The 15142-nt window shown below is 40.6% G+C and overlaps 1 protein-coding gene across 7 annotated transcripts in view; it reads right to left on the bottom strand.

Annotated features, from left to right (window-relative positions):
• ARL13B (ARF like GTPase 13B) overlaps positions 1-15142 on the bottom strand; it is a 92348-nt gene that overhangs the window by 74155 nt on the left and 3051 nt on the right. For all 7 annotated transcript variants that reach the window (XM_075072745.1, XM_075072747.1, XM_075072768.1 and 4 more), the window contains exons 2-4: positions 12677-12860; positions 10529-10599; positions 5651-5900 (exon numbers count right to left, since the gene is read on the bottom strand). In XM_075072745.1, coding sequence (XP_074928846.1) covers positions 5651-5900; positions 10529-10599; positions 12677-12735 — 380 coding nt within the window. In that variant the 5' untranslated portion in view covers positions 12736-12860. The remainder of the gene's footprint in view (positions 1-5650; positions 5901-10528; positions 10600-12676; positions 12861-15142) is intronic.

The following is a 15142-nucleotide window of genomic DNA, read 5'->3' as shown; positions in this document are numbered from 1 at the left end:
AGGCCCCCAATCTCTCAGTTGCTGCAGGGGGACCCCAGGCAGCTCCCCAGCTGCCATGGGGACCTCTGCAGCTCCCCACTGTGGTGGTGGCAGAGGGATTCCCACAATGCTCCCCACTTCTGGGGCTGGGGGAGAGGTAAGAGGGACCCTGTAGCTCTCCTCTGCTGCTGGTGGCATGGGGACACTGGAGCTCTGAGCTCCCACAGGCGGTGGGGGCCCCAGATATCCCAACCACCCCGCAGCTGCCCAATCCCTTCCTATTTCGTCAGGGATATTTTTAGTAAAGGTCAAGGACAGCTCATGGGCTTCCACGAATTTTTCTTTATTGCCCATGACTTATCTCTGACTTTTACTAAAAATATCCATGACAAAATCTTAGCCTTAATTATTGTTCATACTCTTTGCTCTGTAAATGACATTTTCCAAGCTAATGATTTTGCTTTGAAAACAAAGGAAAACTATTCAGGAGTAAACATGAACAGTAAGAAATACTAGATAAAATAAAACTACACTTCTTCAAAAACTGAAAGCAATGGAATATTAAAAAAGACCAATCTCCACAATATGAACACTCCATATGCTGCTATGTTGTCATCTCCTGTACTCTAGTCTTAAGAAGTGGTTTCATTTGTTTATGTTTTGTGAAGGACAGACCTGCCACGACACTCATGTCTAAGTGAGAGAGAGTGCAAGATTTTTTCCCCATAGAATAATCTTTTATAGGTGCACTGGGCTGTGATCAAGATCCCATGGGTCCTGGTCTCTTTTCCTCTATCAAGCACTATATTTCTATGCTGTTCACAGCCCTGCTTACTGTTCAAGGCCTCGTATCCAGGGTTCAAGTACTCCTTGGCACAACGGGACCAAATTCTGTGTCAAGCACCCCTAAATCCTGTTGCAACAACCTCCAAATTATACAAATTAAATAATTTGTATAACATGTCTCCTGAAGCTGCAGAAAGCTTGGCAATTATGCCAACGGCACCAGAACAGAGAAAGGGAACCATACAACATATTGCACCAATCCTGGAAAAAGATCCACTGTCTCATGTGGGGCCATAGAGCTGTGCATGGGTGAATCCCTTTTCAGGGCTAGGATTTATGGACAACATGAATTTTGGCATCAGGCCACAAATCCTGTACTGTCAATCAGATAAAAAGCAACAAGTTCAATAAACTTGAAGATTAAGTTAGCCCACCACACTCCAATTATGGTGCTGATCCTGCAATTAGATCCATGCAGAGAGGAGCATATGCCTTTGTCAAGTCCACTGAAGTCACAGGGGTTCTGTATGGGCACAAAGGCCCACCCTTCCCAACTACAGGATCGGGACCTAGAGATTTTATAATGGAAAGCTGAACAATTTTTATTCATTTAGAGAGGCTGTGACAGTTGACGGCTGTCACAATTTCATTTTTAAAAACACTGTTGGGTTAAAATATTTGTAGAAGTAGATTTGTCGTCTTCCCAGTAACACCAACACCATCATAGATAAGAAGACAATTAAAAAACGTAATTTACTTTTCAACATTTATGCTGTTTGCTTTCTGCACTTCGCTTAATTTGATTAAGATAGACTAGTCAGTTTCACTTTTGGAGTCTCATCCACTAGCAGATTCCCAGCACTTAAGCTTTAAAGCAAAGAGCTTCCCCTCCAAATTATATGCATGGTAACCTTGTAGATAACCTTGTAAGGATAAACTGACGCACTGTATATACGTGGTATTATAAAATTCAATTTTGTGCCCTCCACACATGGGTTTTGTCCTAGTTTATGACATCCATCTTTCTTTTGGCAAAGCTGTTGTACAGTCCTACTTTTGCACAATTGTTCTAAAAACAGAATTAGTAAAGTTTGTTATTTCTGGTGTTCTTCAAACATTTGTTTTTAACAGAGAACTTTAGGAGAAGTAGAATACCAGAAGTCAATCATATTCAAACAAAATTTAATATTTTTCTAGTTGCTAGATCTTCTGAAACCCTCCATTTTTTTTTAAATTAAGCATATGCACCAAAAGCAAAAACAAATCCCAACTGTTATTAAAGTCAGCTTTCTCTAATTAGAATTTTCTGCTCACGTACCAGTAGCACCACCTTGTGTTAGATATGCACAATTTATGAATGTTAAATTTACTGGTAAACAGAGCTGGGCAAATAACTGTGGGGTTTTTTTTTATTCAACAGCAGTTGTAAAAAAAAAAAAAAAAACTGAAGAGATTCTGTTTGGGCTGAATGCACTGGTTTGCATTGGGTATTTTTAATAAAAGCAAATAAAATGAAAGGCTAGATTCACAAATAAAGAGGAGGTGGTACCCCTTATAACCAATAGCCCAGTGGTTAGAGCACTCACCTCTGGAACAGGGACTGGAATCCAGGTATGCTCTCTAACCCCTGAATATAGTCATACTCTTCTCCCCACCCCTGGCCCAATGGCTATTCAAGTATTTTATACTAAGAGGAACAGCTTCAACAGAATGAGAGTCCCATTCCACAATACTCTATAGCCTGGTGATTAGGATACTCACTGGGATGCAACAGATCCAAGTTCAAATCCCTCCAGAGAAGGGATTTGAACACAGGGCTCCCCATCCTATTTGAGTGCCCCAGCAACTGGCCTATTGTGCATATGGGTGGAGGAAGCATGTTGTGATTACTGGGCCTAGAAGTTTACCCTAACAGTGAGCTCAACTGTAGAAAATGAGTGTGTGAAGTTTATAAGAAGTCTCAATAACCACCTGTAAGATCAAATGGTGATGGGAAAAGGTGCAAAACAAACAAAGATTAATTAGTAAAAACAAAAAGGCCTATGGCATAACTCAAAGACTTGTGTTAAGATAATGCTTGGTAAATAAGAATAGCGTAGAACTGGAAATCAATAAACTAAAACTAGTATGTCACAAATTAGGTCTACTTGATGGACAACATAGTGAGGAGATACGCTGTTGTGCACATTACTTCTTTTGGGGTTTTCACAATGTCTCTTTGTAAGAAGAAAATTAGCAGAGAGGAAAAGCTGACTAATGTGATGCTGACTGACTGAAAGATAAGAGAAGGGGAAGGAGTGAGCTTCACAGTCACGTCTGCCACCCCCATTGTCTCCTAGGACACTGGACCTGCTTCACTCTAATCCCAAATGAGGCCCTGACCAAAAAAGGTCAGAGAGAAGGAACCAGATAACACTGCCACCTCCACTGGTGGTGCAAGTTTGCCAACTGTCAAAATGGCTGATAAGACTATGTATTGTGCCTGTGTTTCTCTAGCAATGAGGTTTCAAATGAAAGTCAACATCAGAGACAGAAGCTACATTTTTTCATCTTTGCTGTTCTTTTCTCTCTCCTTTTGTATGTGCTTGTCTTGTTTTCTCCTTTAGGAAATGGGATCCAACTTTGTTTCCAAGAACAGCAACAGCTCCAACCCAGCTCAACTAACGCCTTTTCTCCAAAAAAAGGGCAGTTATCACCATCTTTAATACCATCTAAGAGACTGTCAAAAAAAAAAAGGGGGGGGGGGTTCTCCTTCTAAAAATTTCTCCAGTTTAGCAGAAAAGGAACAAAGGATATTTTTAAAATGCAAGTCTTATACTTTACATTTCAAGTGCTTTCACTGTTTTGTCTTCATTTTCTGTATCTTTAATAAAAGGCTAAAAAAGGATTTTTAATTATGTGCCGTACTGGTACTAAATAGGTTAAGATTTCTGTATACCAAACCCTGAATCTTGTTTGACACTGTCTAATGTTGGGCAGTGGCTCAGTTATATTAACACTTTTGACTCATTAGTCCCCTTTATTCCATCTAAATGAATACAACAGGAAGCACCACCATTACCACCTTCTCTTCCAGTAGTTTTGTGAACGATGCCTAAATCCCCTTGTGAATCTAACTACAAAAAATATCAAAGTGTTTCACTAGGATAGTGTCAAAACGAACCATTTTGACATTTCTAAAACTACATTTTTTGTTTCAGACAAAACAATTCACTTAAATGAACCCAAATGTGCATATTTTGGAGAAAAATTCACCTGAAAATGTTTGTCCAGCAGTACTGGTAATATAAAATATAAAGAGCCATTTATAAAAATAAGCGTATCATCACTGCATAATGCCTGTACTGATGCTTTCACACAATATACCACACCAAACTGCCTTAAAGCTACTGTATCAATGGAAACAATACCAAAGTATTAAGTACAAAAATACTACGTCATTCGTTGACCTTCTCTACTTTTACTGAAACAAATGTGAATAAGCTGAATTTACAATGGCCTATATATGAGAGGACCAAATGCCACAAATGTAATTAGAGTATTCATGACATTCAGTTCAAGACAAAAGAGAACAAAGTTCTGAATAAGCTCAAAAAAAGAATTAGCCCCCTAACACCATAATACTTAGACTGATGTGTAAAAATACATCAGTAATACCACAATACAGTACAGCAACTGTAATACTGTGTAGGCAGTCATGGGGTAAGAGGGAAGGTCCTCTCATGCATCAGTATCTAGTTAAAAGGCAGGAAAAACTGTTAGTTTTCTCTGTGGAGAGACGCAAATGGCAAGGTCCCTCAGGGCTCTGTAATACGACCAGTGCTGTTCAACATATTCATAAATGAACTGGAAAAAGGGGTAAAACAGTCAGGTAGCAAAATCTGGAGACAACACAAAATTAAACAAGATAGTCTGCTTTGGACTTAACTGTGACAAGTTATAAAGACATCTCACAAAACTGAGCGACTGGGCAACAAAATGACAGATGAAATTCAATCTTGATAAATGCGAAGTAATGCATATGGGAATACATTCCCAGCTATACGTACAAAGTGATGGAGTCTAAATTAACTGGTACCACTCAAGAAAGATCTTGGACTCATTTTGAATAGTGCTCTGGAAATATCTGCTCAATGTGCAGTGGTTGTCAAAAAAACTCCTAATAGAATATTAGGAACCATTAAAACAAAATTGATTAGGGGTGGAGAACAGCTTCCATATAAGGAGAGATTAAAAAGACTGCGACTGTTCATCTTAGAAATGAGACAACTAAGGGGGTTATGATAGAAGTCTATAAAATCATGAATGGTGTGGAGAAAGTGAATAAGGAAGTGTTATTTACTCCTTCACATAACACAAGAACCAGGGTTTTCCAATGAAATTAATAGGCAGCAGGGTTAAAACAAACATAAGGAAGTACTACTTCACACAATGCATAGTCATCCATGGAACTCCTTGCCCAGGGAAGTTGTGAAGGTCAAAAGTATAACTTGGGTAAAAAAACGGAATTAGATAAGTTCACTGAAGATAGGTCCACCAATGAGTCTGAGCTAAGATAGTCAGGAATGCAACTCCATGCTCAGAGTGTCCCTAAACCTCTGATTATCAGAAGCTAAGACTAAGTGACAGGGGATGGATCACTCAATAAATTGCCCTATTCTTTTCATTCCCTCTGAAGCATCTAGCTCCGGCCCCTGTGGGAAGATGGGATCCTGAGCTACAAGGACCACTTGTCTGACCAAACACAGCCATTATTATGTTCTTTTGTAATGATACTAAAAGAGGTGAAAAAGGCTGAGGGGGGAGAATTATCGTACTAATCTGAATACATACAACATTTAATAAGTTAGAGATAAGTAGTTAATCATTTATTCATGTTACTTACACTAATATAGGCTTCCCAGATATCCTAGGATGTCTTAGAACTTCAGTCATGGTCTCTTTCGTTTCTTCCATTCTCTCTGTGTCACTGGAATCCACAACAAATATTATCCCGTATGCCTCAGCATAGTAATTCTTCCAGATGCCTCGTATTCGTTTTCCACCTCCTAAGTCAAAGATAGTGACTTCAAACCTTCCCTGTTTAAGGTCAATTTTAGAAAATCCAACTGTTGGAGCTACATCTTCAGGAGACTCTGTCAAATAATAAAGAACATATTTGGTGAAAGATTCGTTTAGCTAGAACAATTTCATTTATTTTACGATTTGTATGTCAAAATTAAGGGTCTAAGCCCATACAACTAAAATGGCCAACTTGCCTCTAATTACATGTTTTAGATGGAAAACAAGTTTGCAACCTTAATTCCAGATTAACATGTGCTTCTGTATGAGAATTACCTTGTCTTAAACAAAAAAACAAAACAAAACAAAAAAAAAACCTCAAGCCCTTTCACCACCATCCCTCCGGGGAAGAGCTGAGAAAGAAAACAAAGGAAATCAGCTGTTGCCACCAGCTAATTAAACAATATATGCACAAACCTTTTAGGACCCAAAAATCCTAATCCTGTGCTTTAAAAAGGTAAATTTTATAAAAAACAAAAAGAAAGAAAATACATCTGGAACTTAGGCTATTGATAGATTTAAAAAGAACAAATATAATAATTAAGCATCAAGAATGGTTTTCTTGAATTCCAGCTTAACCGTTACAAGCAAAACAAAAGAATTTGGGGGTTAGCACAGAGAAGTCCACAAGCCATAAAGAACTAAAAAAGATAAACCTAATCGCGTCTTCCCAGACATTTCTTGATCTACTTACATATCTGGGGTTTCAAATGAGTAGTGTCTAGGCATGATTTAATGATTTTTCATACCTTGTGGAAGCTTTAGAGCATAGTCCAGCCCTGCCCCTGCTCTCCGGGAGAACTACCACAAACAGACAAAACGGGAGTCTTGTTTCAATTTTAAAAAGTTCTAGCCTTCTCATTGGCTCTTTTGGCTTCCTCTTTCATAGAACAGACTATCAGAGCTGGAAGGGACCTCAGGAGGTCATCTAATCCAACCCCCTGCTCAAAGCAGGACCAATCCCCAGACAGATTTTTGCCCCAGATCCCTAAATGGCCCCCTCATGGATTGAACGCACAACCCTGGGTTTAGTAGCCAATGCTTGAACCACTGAGCTATCCCTCCCCCCTTTTATCTATGCATGCAGTCAGACTTTTTAACCCTTTACAGATAAAGCAAGTATAGAACAGCTACCAAGCTGGATCTGATAGCTAACTGGCTGGCTGAGTGCACATAAAAGGGAGCTACCCTTCTTCTCACTTTCCAGCTCCTCCCTTGGAGGGAGCTAATTAGATTTCTGTGCACTGCTACATGGAGCCAGACAACAGAGGGTTGTAGAGCAACAGCTGGAGTCCAGCTTGCAACCAGAGAGCAGGAAGAGTCAGAAGCAGCAGCCTGAAGAACTCTGCAGCAGCTGAGGCTTGTGAAACTAGAATGATGAACCACTGAAATGGGTACAAAGCATCCTCCCTCGCTGGCACAACAAGGAATGGCAATTCTGAGCCAGACCACTTAGACATCATTATAGGAGCCAAGACTCAGACTGCACAGCTAGGATAAATGGAAAGTATAGTGAAAAAATGTTATCTTCAAAAACAGCAGAATTGCATGTGTTTGTGGGGGAGACACAGTGAGAACTAAGGATATTTTTCATGACCACAGAACAAGTTAATGTTGATGTAGAATTTTAGAGGCTGCCACCACAGAATTTAGTTCCATTGTACTGTGAAGTTCAGGGGGCCCAGATTATGATGGACAGTCTTTTCTGTAAAACTTTCCTGGCTGCAGACACCTCATAGCAAGTCTTTCCCACTGTGCTGGTTGGTCCAGCTGGTTGAGAATTCTGCGAGTTAAAATACATTAAGGTGCATATCTTTGGAATACATGTGCATTACAATGCACTCAATTAAAATTATGTTCAACATCCGATAGCATTAATGACCCCCAAGCATAACTGAACAATTAGCTACTATCAACCCTGAAAACTAATTAAATGCACTCTCCACCATGAGGTCAGTTGAAAAAAACACATGTAACATTTCTAGGTCCAGCTGTTTTCACAACAAAGCATTAAGAAACTTTCAACAGAGTCAGAATCTCTTAATATGGAACCCCATATTGGAAATATCTAATCCATTTTTTTTCCATCTTTCTAGAAAGAGTTTATCCTGGAAGAGGACCTTTCTGTCAAATTTTGAGGCAAATTAGTTTGTTTTGCTGATGGAAGTGTTAGTATCAGTGCAGAAACAATGGCAGATTAAATATCAACTATGGATTCACTGTCTTTAAAAAATAGATCCAGAAGAACAGAGTGAGGGGAAAAGTCTTTATAACCTCATTTACACGTGATAAATCCATGGATTTACTGACCCTCAACTAGCATTTTGGGGCAGAGTGTGTCTTTTCATACCTGTCAGTATCTTGTGTAGCACACCCTAGATGCTAAATTAAATGCACATAACTGGAAAAACTTTTCACCATCTCAAACACAAAGTTACACCAAACATTTGTCTTTAAAAGCACCAATTTTATCCGATTCCAATTATGGCCTGCATGCATGTGCATTAGTCAGTGGAGAGGAGCAAGAGAAAATTCCAAAGCCAAATGAGCTGTTGCTCTAGAAAATGTCTAGAAAGTTGCTTTCTTGGATATAAATGAAGATATAAAAATATATCATTAGAACCATCCTTTGAGTTATATACACATTTCCTTCTTCGGATTCCTTTCCTAATTATACTGACAGTCAATATCATAAAATAGGTTATACTTATAACATTGACTTTACATACAGTTTACTGATGTATGCACATTGTGGTATATTTCATCATAAAGCAATTTCTGTACAAAGAAATCAGATCTATTGATTTCTCTAACCTATGCTAATAAGTGAAATGTCTCATTAACCAGAAGAAACACTTTATATCTTTGCAATTACTCAAACGAAATTATGAGCCAGAATATCAGTCCTAAAAGAACGCTGGAGATTTTTTCTCTCTCTTTCTGTCACAAAGCTGGCAATTAATAGTCAACTCCTTCTCTAACAGAAACAGCATCTTACCCTATGACGAAAACTATATATTGCACGTGCCAGAAAATGAACAACTGAAAAACTACTCACATTCTAAAAGACATGCATGCACCCTTACCCAGAGCAGATGTACACACGAATCGTGATTGTGCACACACTTAGCCACACAAATCCCAGATGCAGGTGCACACAGACAAACAGGGCACATGCACTTAGGTTCTCACCTCCTTGAAAATTTAGGCTTGGAATTTTAAAAAAGCCCAAGGTAATTATGTGCTAAACTTCCAGTGAATTTAAAAGGGAACTACAGGCCTAATTCCCTTCTGATCCCTTGACTCACTCGACTAAGGTTTGAATTTTTACGACGGAGTCATTTGCCTATATTCTCAAAGCAAGAAGCCCAAATAAAAGTCATTTTTAAAAGGGACATCATAAACTCAGGTTGGTAGAATGAGGGGGGAATTCATTTCTGTCTCAAAGTGTTATACACCATATAATTACAAGTGACACATCACAGTTCAGGGCAACTGCACCCATATTGCCCTCTATGGCCCAGCAGGAGCACCAACAGGTCAGGCTCCTCAGCTATCACCTCTCTTGAGCGGTTTCACATGTTCCTCTCCCTCTTGATGGGGGTACTTTGAGGCTGTACAGTTCCCTGACTATGCTGTGATATCCACACCAAAAGACAGACTGCCTACAGAGGCCTGTTTTTCCATTTCTTCAAAGATAATTACACAATAAATTGCCACAGTTCTAAGTTACCACACAGCCCTTTATAAGCAAGCATATTTATTCTTAAGGTGAAAGCACTACAGAGAAAAATATAAACAATAAAGGAACCTACAAGCATGCTAATGATCTTACCAAGGATCACTCCCGCACTCCAAAACAGGTTCTGTTTGGTTATTAGTCCTTCCAACCCCACACAGGGGTTTTTTCTTGTGGTCACAAGTTCACCACAGCTTCAGCTCACAACCAGCTGATGTCTTATGGGGCATCAGTGGGCCAGAGACAGATTTTCTACTTTTCCCTAAGGACTGGGAGAACCCCACTTGGATGTGAGGCCCTTTCCGTTTGCTGGATCAGAAAGAAGACCCTGAGTCAGTTTTAACTCAGCCTATTTACCCAAAATTCCTTTGACTGCTGGTCCCTGGAGAATTCAGTATGAACAAGCACAGGTAAGCCTCTTTCCAGTGGCAGAAACTATCTGGAGGCATTATGCCTTGAGTGAATGTGCCTAAGCACTTCCCCACCTCCACCATTTTTAGTTCCTGGAGGGTGGTAGTCCCTCGTCCCACATGTAAATACATACAATCCCTCAATAGGACATTGACATTTTCATTGGTAATACAATCAACTCCTAAAATACTTGCACTTAATTCAATAAAGTTTGTCCAGGACACTGTCATAGTCACCACAACATTTAAGAATACTATAACTGAAATAAGATCTTTTCCCCACAATGTCTCTCTCTCTGCTTTTGACAGCAATTTTGTGTCATCTGTTTCACTCCTTCCTTTGTACAGTCAGTTTTCCCCTTGCTTGGAATACCCATTTAAACAGAGGAACAAAAAACCCCTTTCTAAATCCTTTTAAAGAGATGTAAGAATTGAGGTCATATCATTTAGGATTTTTTTAAGTTGGTCATTTTACAAAGAGGTTTTGAGTTGACCAGCATATTTAGTCTTAAAATACTTAGTTCAGAACTTCATATAAAGATTTACTGCTTACCTCCTTGGATTCCTTTCACTGTAGCAGTTTTACCAGCATTATCGAGTCCCACTATCACTAGTGTCACCTTCCTTCAGAAGAAAAAGAAATAAAAAAAGATATTGCAAGGCTTTTTTTCCCTACTTGAACATTGTGTTGGATTTTTGCAAGTATTTGAATGCATAAATAACAAAGTTACCACAAACCTGTAAACCCAATAGGTTTCAAAATATCCAGTACCAGAGAGACTTATGTTGGTTTATTTGGTATTTAACATACAGCCAGCTAATCAAAGAGTGCAGCAGACTAAGTAATAAAGAGATAAGCTTAATACTGGGTGATAATATAATTTGAAGAGATATATATAAGACTTAATGATTTGCCTTTCATTTCTATCTGTCTCTTGGAAATTTAATCCCAGGTATCATCAGTTTGAATTCCATATTTTTTGACATAGTAATATTCTATTTAACAACTACCATAACTTCCATTTCCCCCTTTTCCTACAAACTAAAACTAAAGCCCTATCCACACTGAGGATTTGATCATACTGCAACCATCAGTGTAGCTGCACCATTGAAATTCTCCACAACAGACAAGGAAAGTTATCCCAATTGCAAGCAGAGTAATTTATGTTCTACCAATGCGAACAGCAGCATTGCCTGTGTACACTACATGTTCATACTGGGATAGCTATATCAATGTCTAACCAAGGCAAATCCCCATGGCCATAATGAAGGTATTTGTTCCTATCAATGAGCAATACATCTAATATGTCACTTGTGCTGTAGCTCTGTTAAATTTACATACACCCCCTGTCTCCGTGGTTAGGATCATTTAAAATACAGCAATGAGGAAATATACTTTCATTACTTTCTCAATACTTCAAGTGAGCTTGCATGGATTTGTGAAAACAAAAGACAAAAAGCAGATGCTTTTGCAACCAACACCTTCGCTAATCTCATTTTAAAAATAGGTAAAACTGATATTTTGGCATAGTTGGGTGACAAGTTCTCAAATTCCACTAATTAAGGGGACACTAAATAAAACATGGTTATTTCCAATCTCCTTCAGAATATGATAGCATTTTGTGACAAACTAAGTTTGTGAAGCTGCACAACAACTTCTTCAGGGAATCCAGAAGGGCAAGAGGTATACAGCAGGATCACAATGAATTCCAGTGGTGGCAATAAGCAGCAACCAAACAAATCAAGTGAAATAAGCAGAAAAGTCTGCAAGCTTTTGTCAGATAAGAGACAGACTCATGGGATCACTAAACAGACTCATGTGACCCATCTGACAAGCTTGGATTCAACAGAATCCATATTTTTTAAATTAAGTTTCTAGCTCTCAAGGCTGTCAAGAAATTCTTCCAAGGTACACCAAATATAAACAAATGTGTTGTTCTCCTGGAAACTGACAATCCAAAACAATGGCTCTGAGAGGTGTCAGCAATCCCATTCAGGGATAGGGGAGACTAAAAACAGGAAGGAAGATGAGGAAGGAAAAGAAACAGAGGGGAGAAACAACAGTGGTCCCAAATGTGAGAATACTCTACCAGAATGCTGAATGTAACAAGACACTTAAATAATGATGATTAAAACTAACATTTCATAGAAGCCATATTCTACCCTTGATCTTTGTTCAAAACTCTCAATGATATACTACACTTTATCCACAGCAGATGTTATATCTACCCTTTAATGTATATCCTTTCCCATGGACAATAATTAAAAACAAAATCCAGAATGAGTTTGACAGCCTACATTACACATTTTGTCATTGCTCTTCTCTGTCCCAATTCCCAACATAAGTCCACACAAAAGAGAAAAGTATTTTGAACTTCATGAATTCTTTCACTCAGAAACAAATTACCTGAGTAACTGATCATTCGTTTGTATTTTGTTTTTTAAAAACTCAAAAAAATTCTGATTTTCTCTCAAAGAAAAAACAATTATGCACCTTAGGTTTTGGTCTTTTATCTAAATAAAATAAAATAAAATAAAAAATCAGGTTTTACCAAAGGGTAGCTAAGAAGAAAAGACAGACAGACAAAATGGTAGTATGGAGTAACCCTGGACACACAGTACAATACATAGAGCTCTTTGAGGTTCTTTGGGATGAAAGCCACTGTAGAAACACAGAATACTCTCATTTGCTTAATCTTACCTGACAGGCTCCCGCCACCGTTTTAACCAGTTACAGCAATTGGCCATCAGACTAAACATCCCTCTTCGCCAGCCATCCAGGGCCAAGGAAGCTACTGAAATTGTGTGTGGACAGGTCCAAGAATCCCAGTGAGAGACAAGAAGGTGGAGAAGCAGAGCGCACCAGCTCAGGTGCAGTCTTGTCACTAGTAGCAATGAAGAAAACAAAACAAAGAACACAGTTAGTCCCCGAGCGTAACCAAAGCAAATTTTCTTTCCCTTATCAGGAAGAGCCACCCTACTTAGAACCACCCCTATCCGAAGGCTCTGTTTAGCCTAGGCATTAACCCCTATTTCAGGCATCTGTGTAGTGCTAAATTAGTGTAGACAAGGAAATCTACAACTTGCATCAATAGGATTTACCCAGTTTTCAGGCAGAGACAAACCCCATAGTACAAAGCTTTCTTGGATGACCCATCACACAGCTATGTTGATGGCTGAAATCAGTGATAATTCCAAGTGTAGTCACGATCTAAGATCCTAATGGAAGGAGCATCAGCATATAGGCCTTGGGAAAAGGAGATGGAGCTATTTTTAAATGTAAACTTCCAAATTGGTCTGGCTTCTGATTGCTTATCTACTCAGATTTGGAGACTTAAGAGTAGTCTCAGATGCTTCCTCTTCCCCATCTGCTTTGCCGTGCCAATTTTTGTGGGATTTACAATCCAATTTCCCTGTTAGTTTTATGGAGTGTCAGGGGAATATTTCTCTCCCCACTGTTGCTGTGTAAAACACCCACACAAACAGAGGCAAATGATTATACACTGATTATACATAAAGCTTATGCCCAAATAAATTTGTTAGTCTCTAAGATGCCACAAGGCCTCCTCATTGTTTCTGCTGATACAGACTAACAGGGTGACCACTGTGAAACCTGATTATACACAATAGGCAGTCAAACGCAAAGTAAACACAAATTTAAGAATGGTCTGATTTCAAGGTAGAATGATCTTAGGTGTTATAAACAACAGTAGGAGACACGTGTGTTTTTTAAATTAAGTGCCCTTTCAAGTTTGTTTATGCTGCTGGGACAGAAAAGTCTACCACATCTAATAATTAACCAGAGTAGCTTTCCTATTATCTAATGCAGGCCTGCACAACATGCGGCCCACAGAGGCTCACCGTGCAGCTCGCGGCGGGGAATCAAAGGGCTCTGGGCTGCCCGCAGCGGCAGGGAGCCCAGAGCCCTTTAAATCCCAGTCGCGGCCAGGATTCAAAAGGCTCTGAGCTGCCCGCAGCGGCAGGGAGCCCAGAGCTCTTTAAATCTCAGCCGCGGCCGGGATTCAAGAGGGTCTGAGCTGCCTGCAGCGACGGGGAGCCCAGAGCCCTTTAAACCTCAGCCGCGGCCGGGATTCATAGGGCTCTGGGCTGCCCACAGCCGTGGGGAGCCCAGAGCCCTTTAAATCCAAGCTGCGGCCCGGATTCAAAGGGCTTTGGCTGCCGGCAGCGGCGGGGAGCCCTGAACCCTTTAAATCTCAGCCACAGCCAGGATTCAAAAGGCTCTGGACTGCTCGCAGCGGCGGGGAGCCCAGAGACCTTTAAATCTCAGCCGTGGCCAGGAATCTCTGCGGGGAGCCCTGAGCCCTTTGAATCCCGGCCGCGGCCAGGAATCTCTGTGGGCAGCCCAGAGCCCTTTGAATCCTAGCCGTGGCTCCAGCGCATGGGCTGGGGCTGGGATTTCAAGGACTCGGGCTCCCCTCAACAGCAGGAGCTCTGGGCCCTTTAAATCCCTGCCCCAGCCCCGCAAAGCTCCGGGTTCCCCCCAGCCACCAGAGCCCCCGGGCTCTTTAATTTGCCCCTGACAGCTCCCAGCCACCTCTTCAGCTGTGAGCCCCTGGTTGATTTAAAATCAAGTATCACCTCCCCACCCTCAACCTTCCTTTTTGGCCCACAGCTGTTTTGGTGGGGCAGCACTGGGGAAGGAGGGTTTGTTTCCGCAGGGCTGGGCGGTGCTGGGGCAGGGTGTTTCCATGGGGCCAGGAGGTCCTGGGGGGTGGGGGGGGAGGTTCCGCAGGACCTGGGGGTTTCAGCCCTCAGCTGTTTTCTTTGGAGTAATGTGGCCCTCGCCACTTTACAAGTTGTGCAGGCCTGATCTGGTGGCTGATATGGAAGAGTATGGGAACCCCCCTTCCTAATACCACTATTTCTCTCTCCACTAGACTCAGCAGCAACATGCTAGTAAGAAGCTCGAATCTCCCTCGCCAGTTTCTAGGAAGTACAAGTATCCTGGGATTACTACCAGGAAACCATCTTCAGAATCTGCTCAAAGATGCTGCCTCTAATGCCCGCCTCTGACTATGAGGCTTCAAATTTATCAGCTGCTTATCTGACTGCTTGGAGACAGATTTGTCTCCCCAAACATTCCACAGCTTTCCAGGGGTGGAAGGAGTGCCTCTACAACACACTCCTTCCATAGTCTCTTGGTTGC

The sequence above is a fragment of the Chelonoidis abingdonii genome, chromosome 1 (genome assembly GCF_003597395.2).
Source record: "Chelonoidis abingdonii isolate Lonesome George chromosome 1, CheloAbing_2.0, whole genome shotgun sequence".
NCBI classification, from domain to species: Eukaryota; Metazoa; Chordata; order Testudines; family Testudinidae; genus Chelonoidis; species Chelonoidis abingdonii.
The sequence above is the reverse complement of the archived record's forward strand: the minus strand, read 5'-3'. Positions and strand labels throughout refer to the sequence as shown.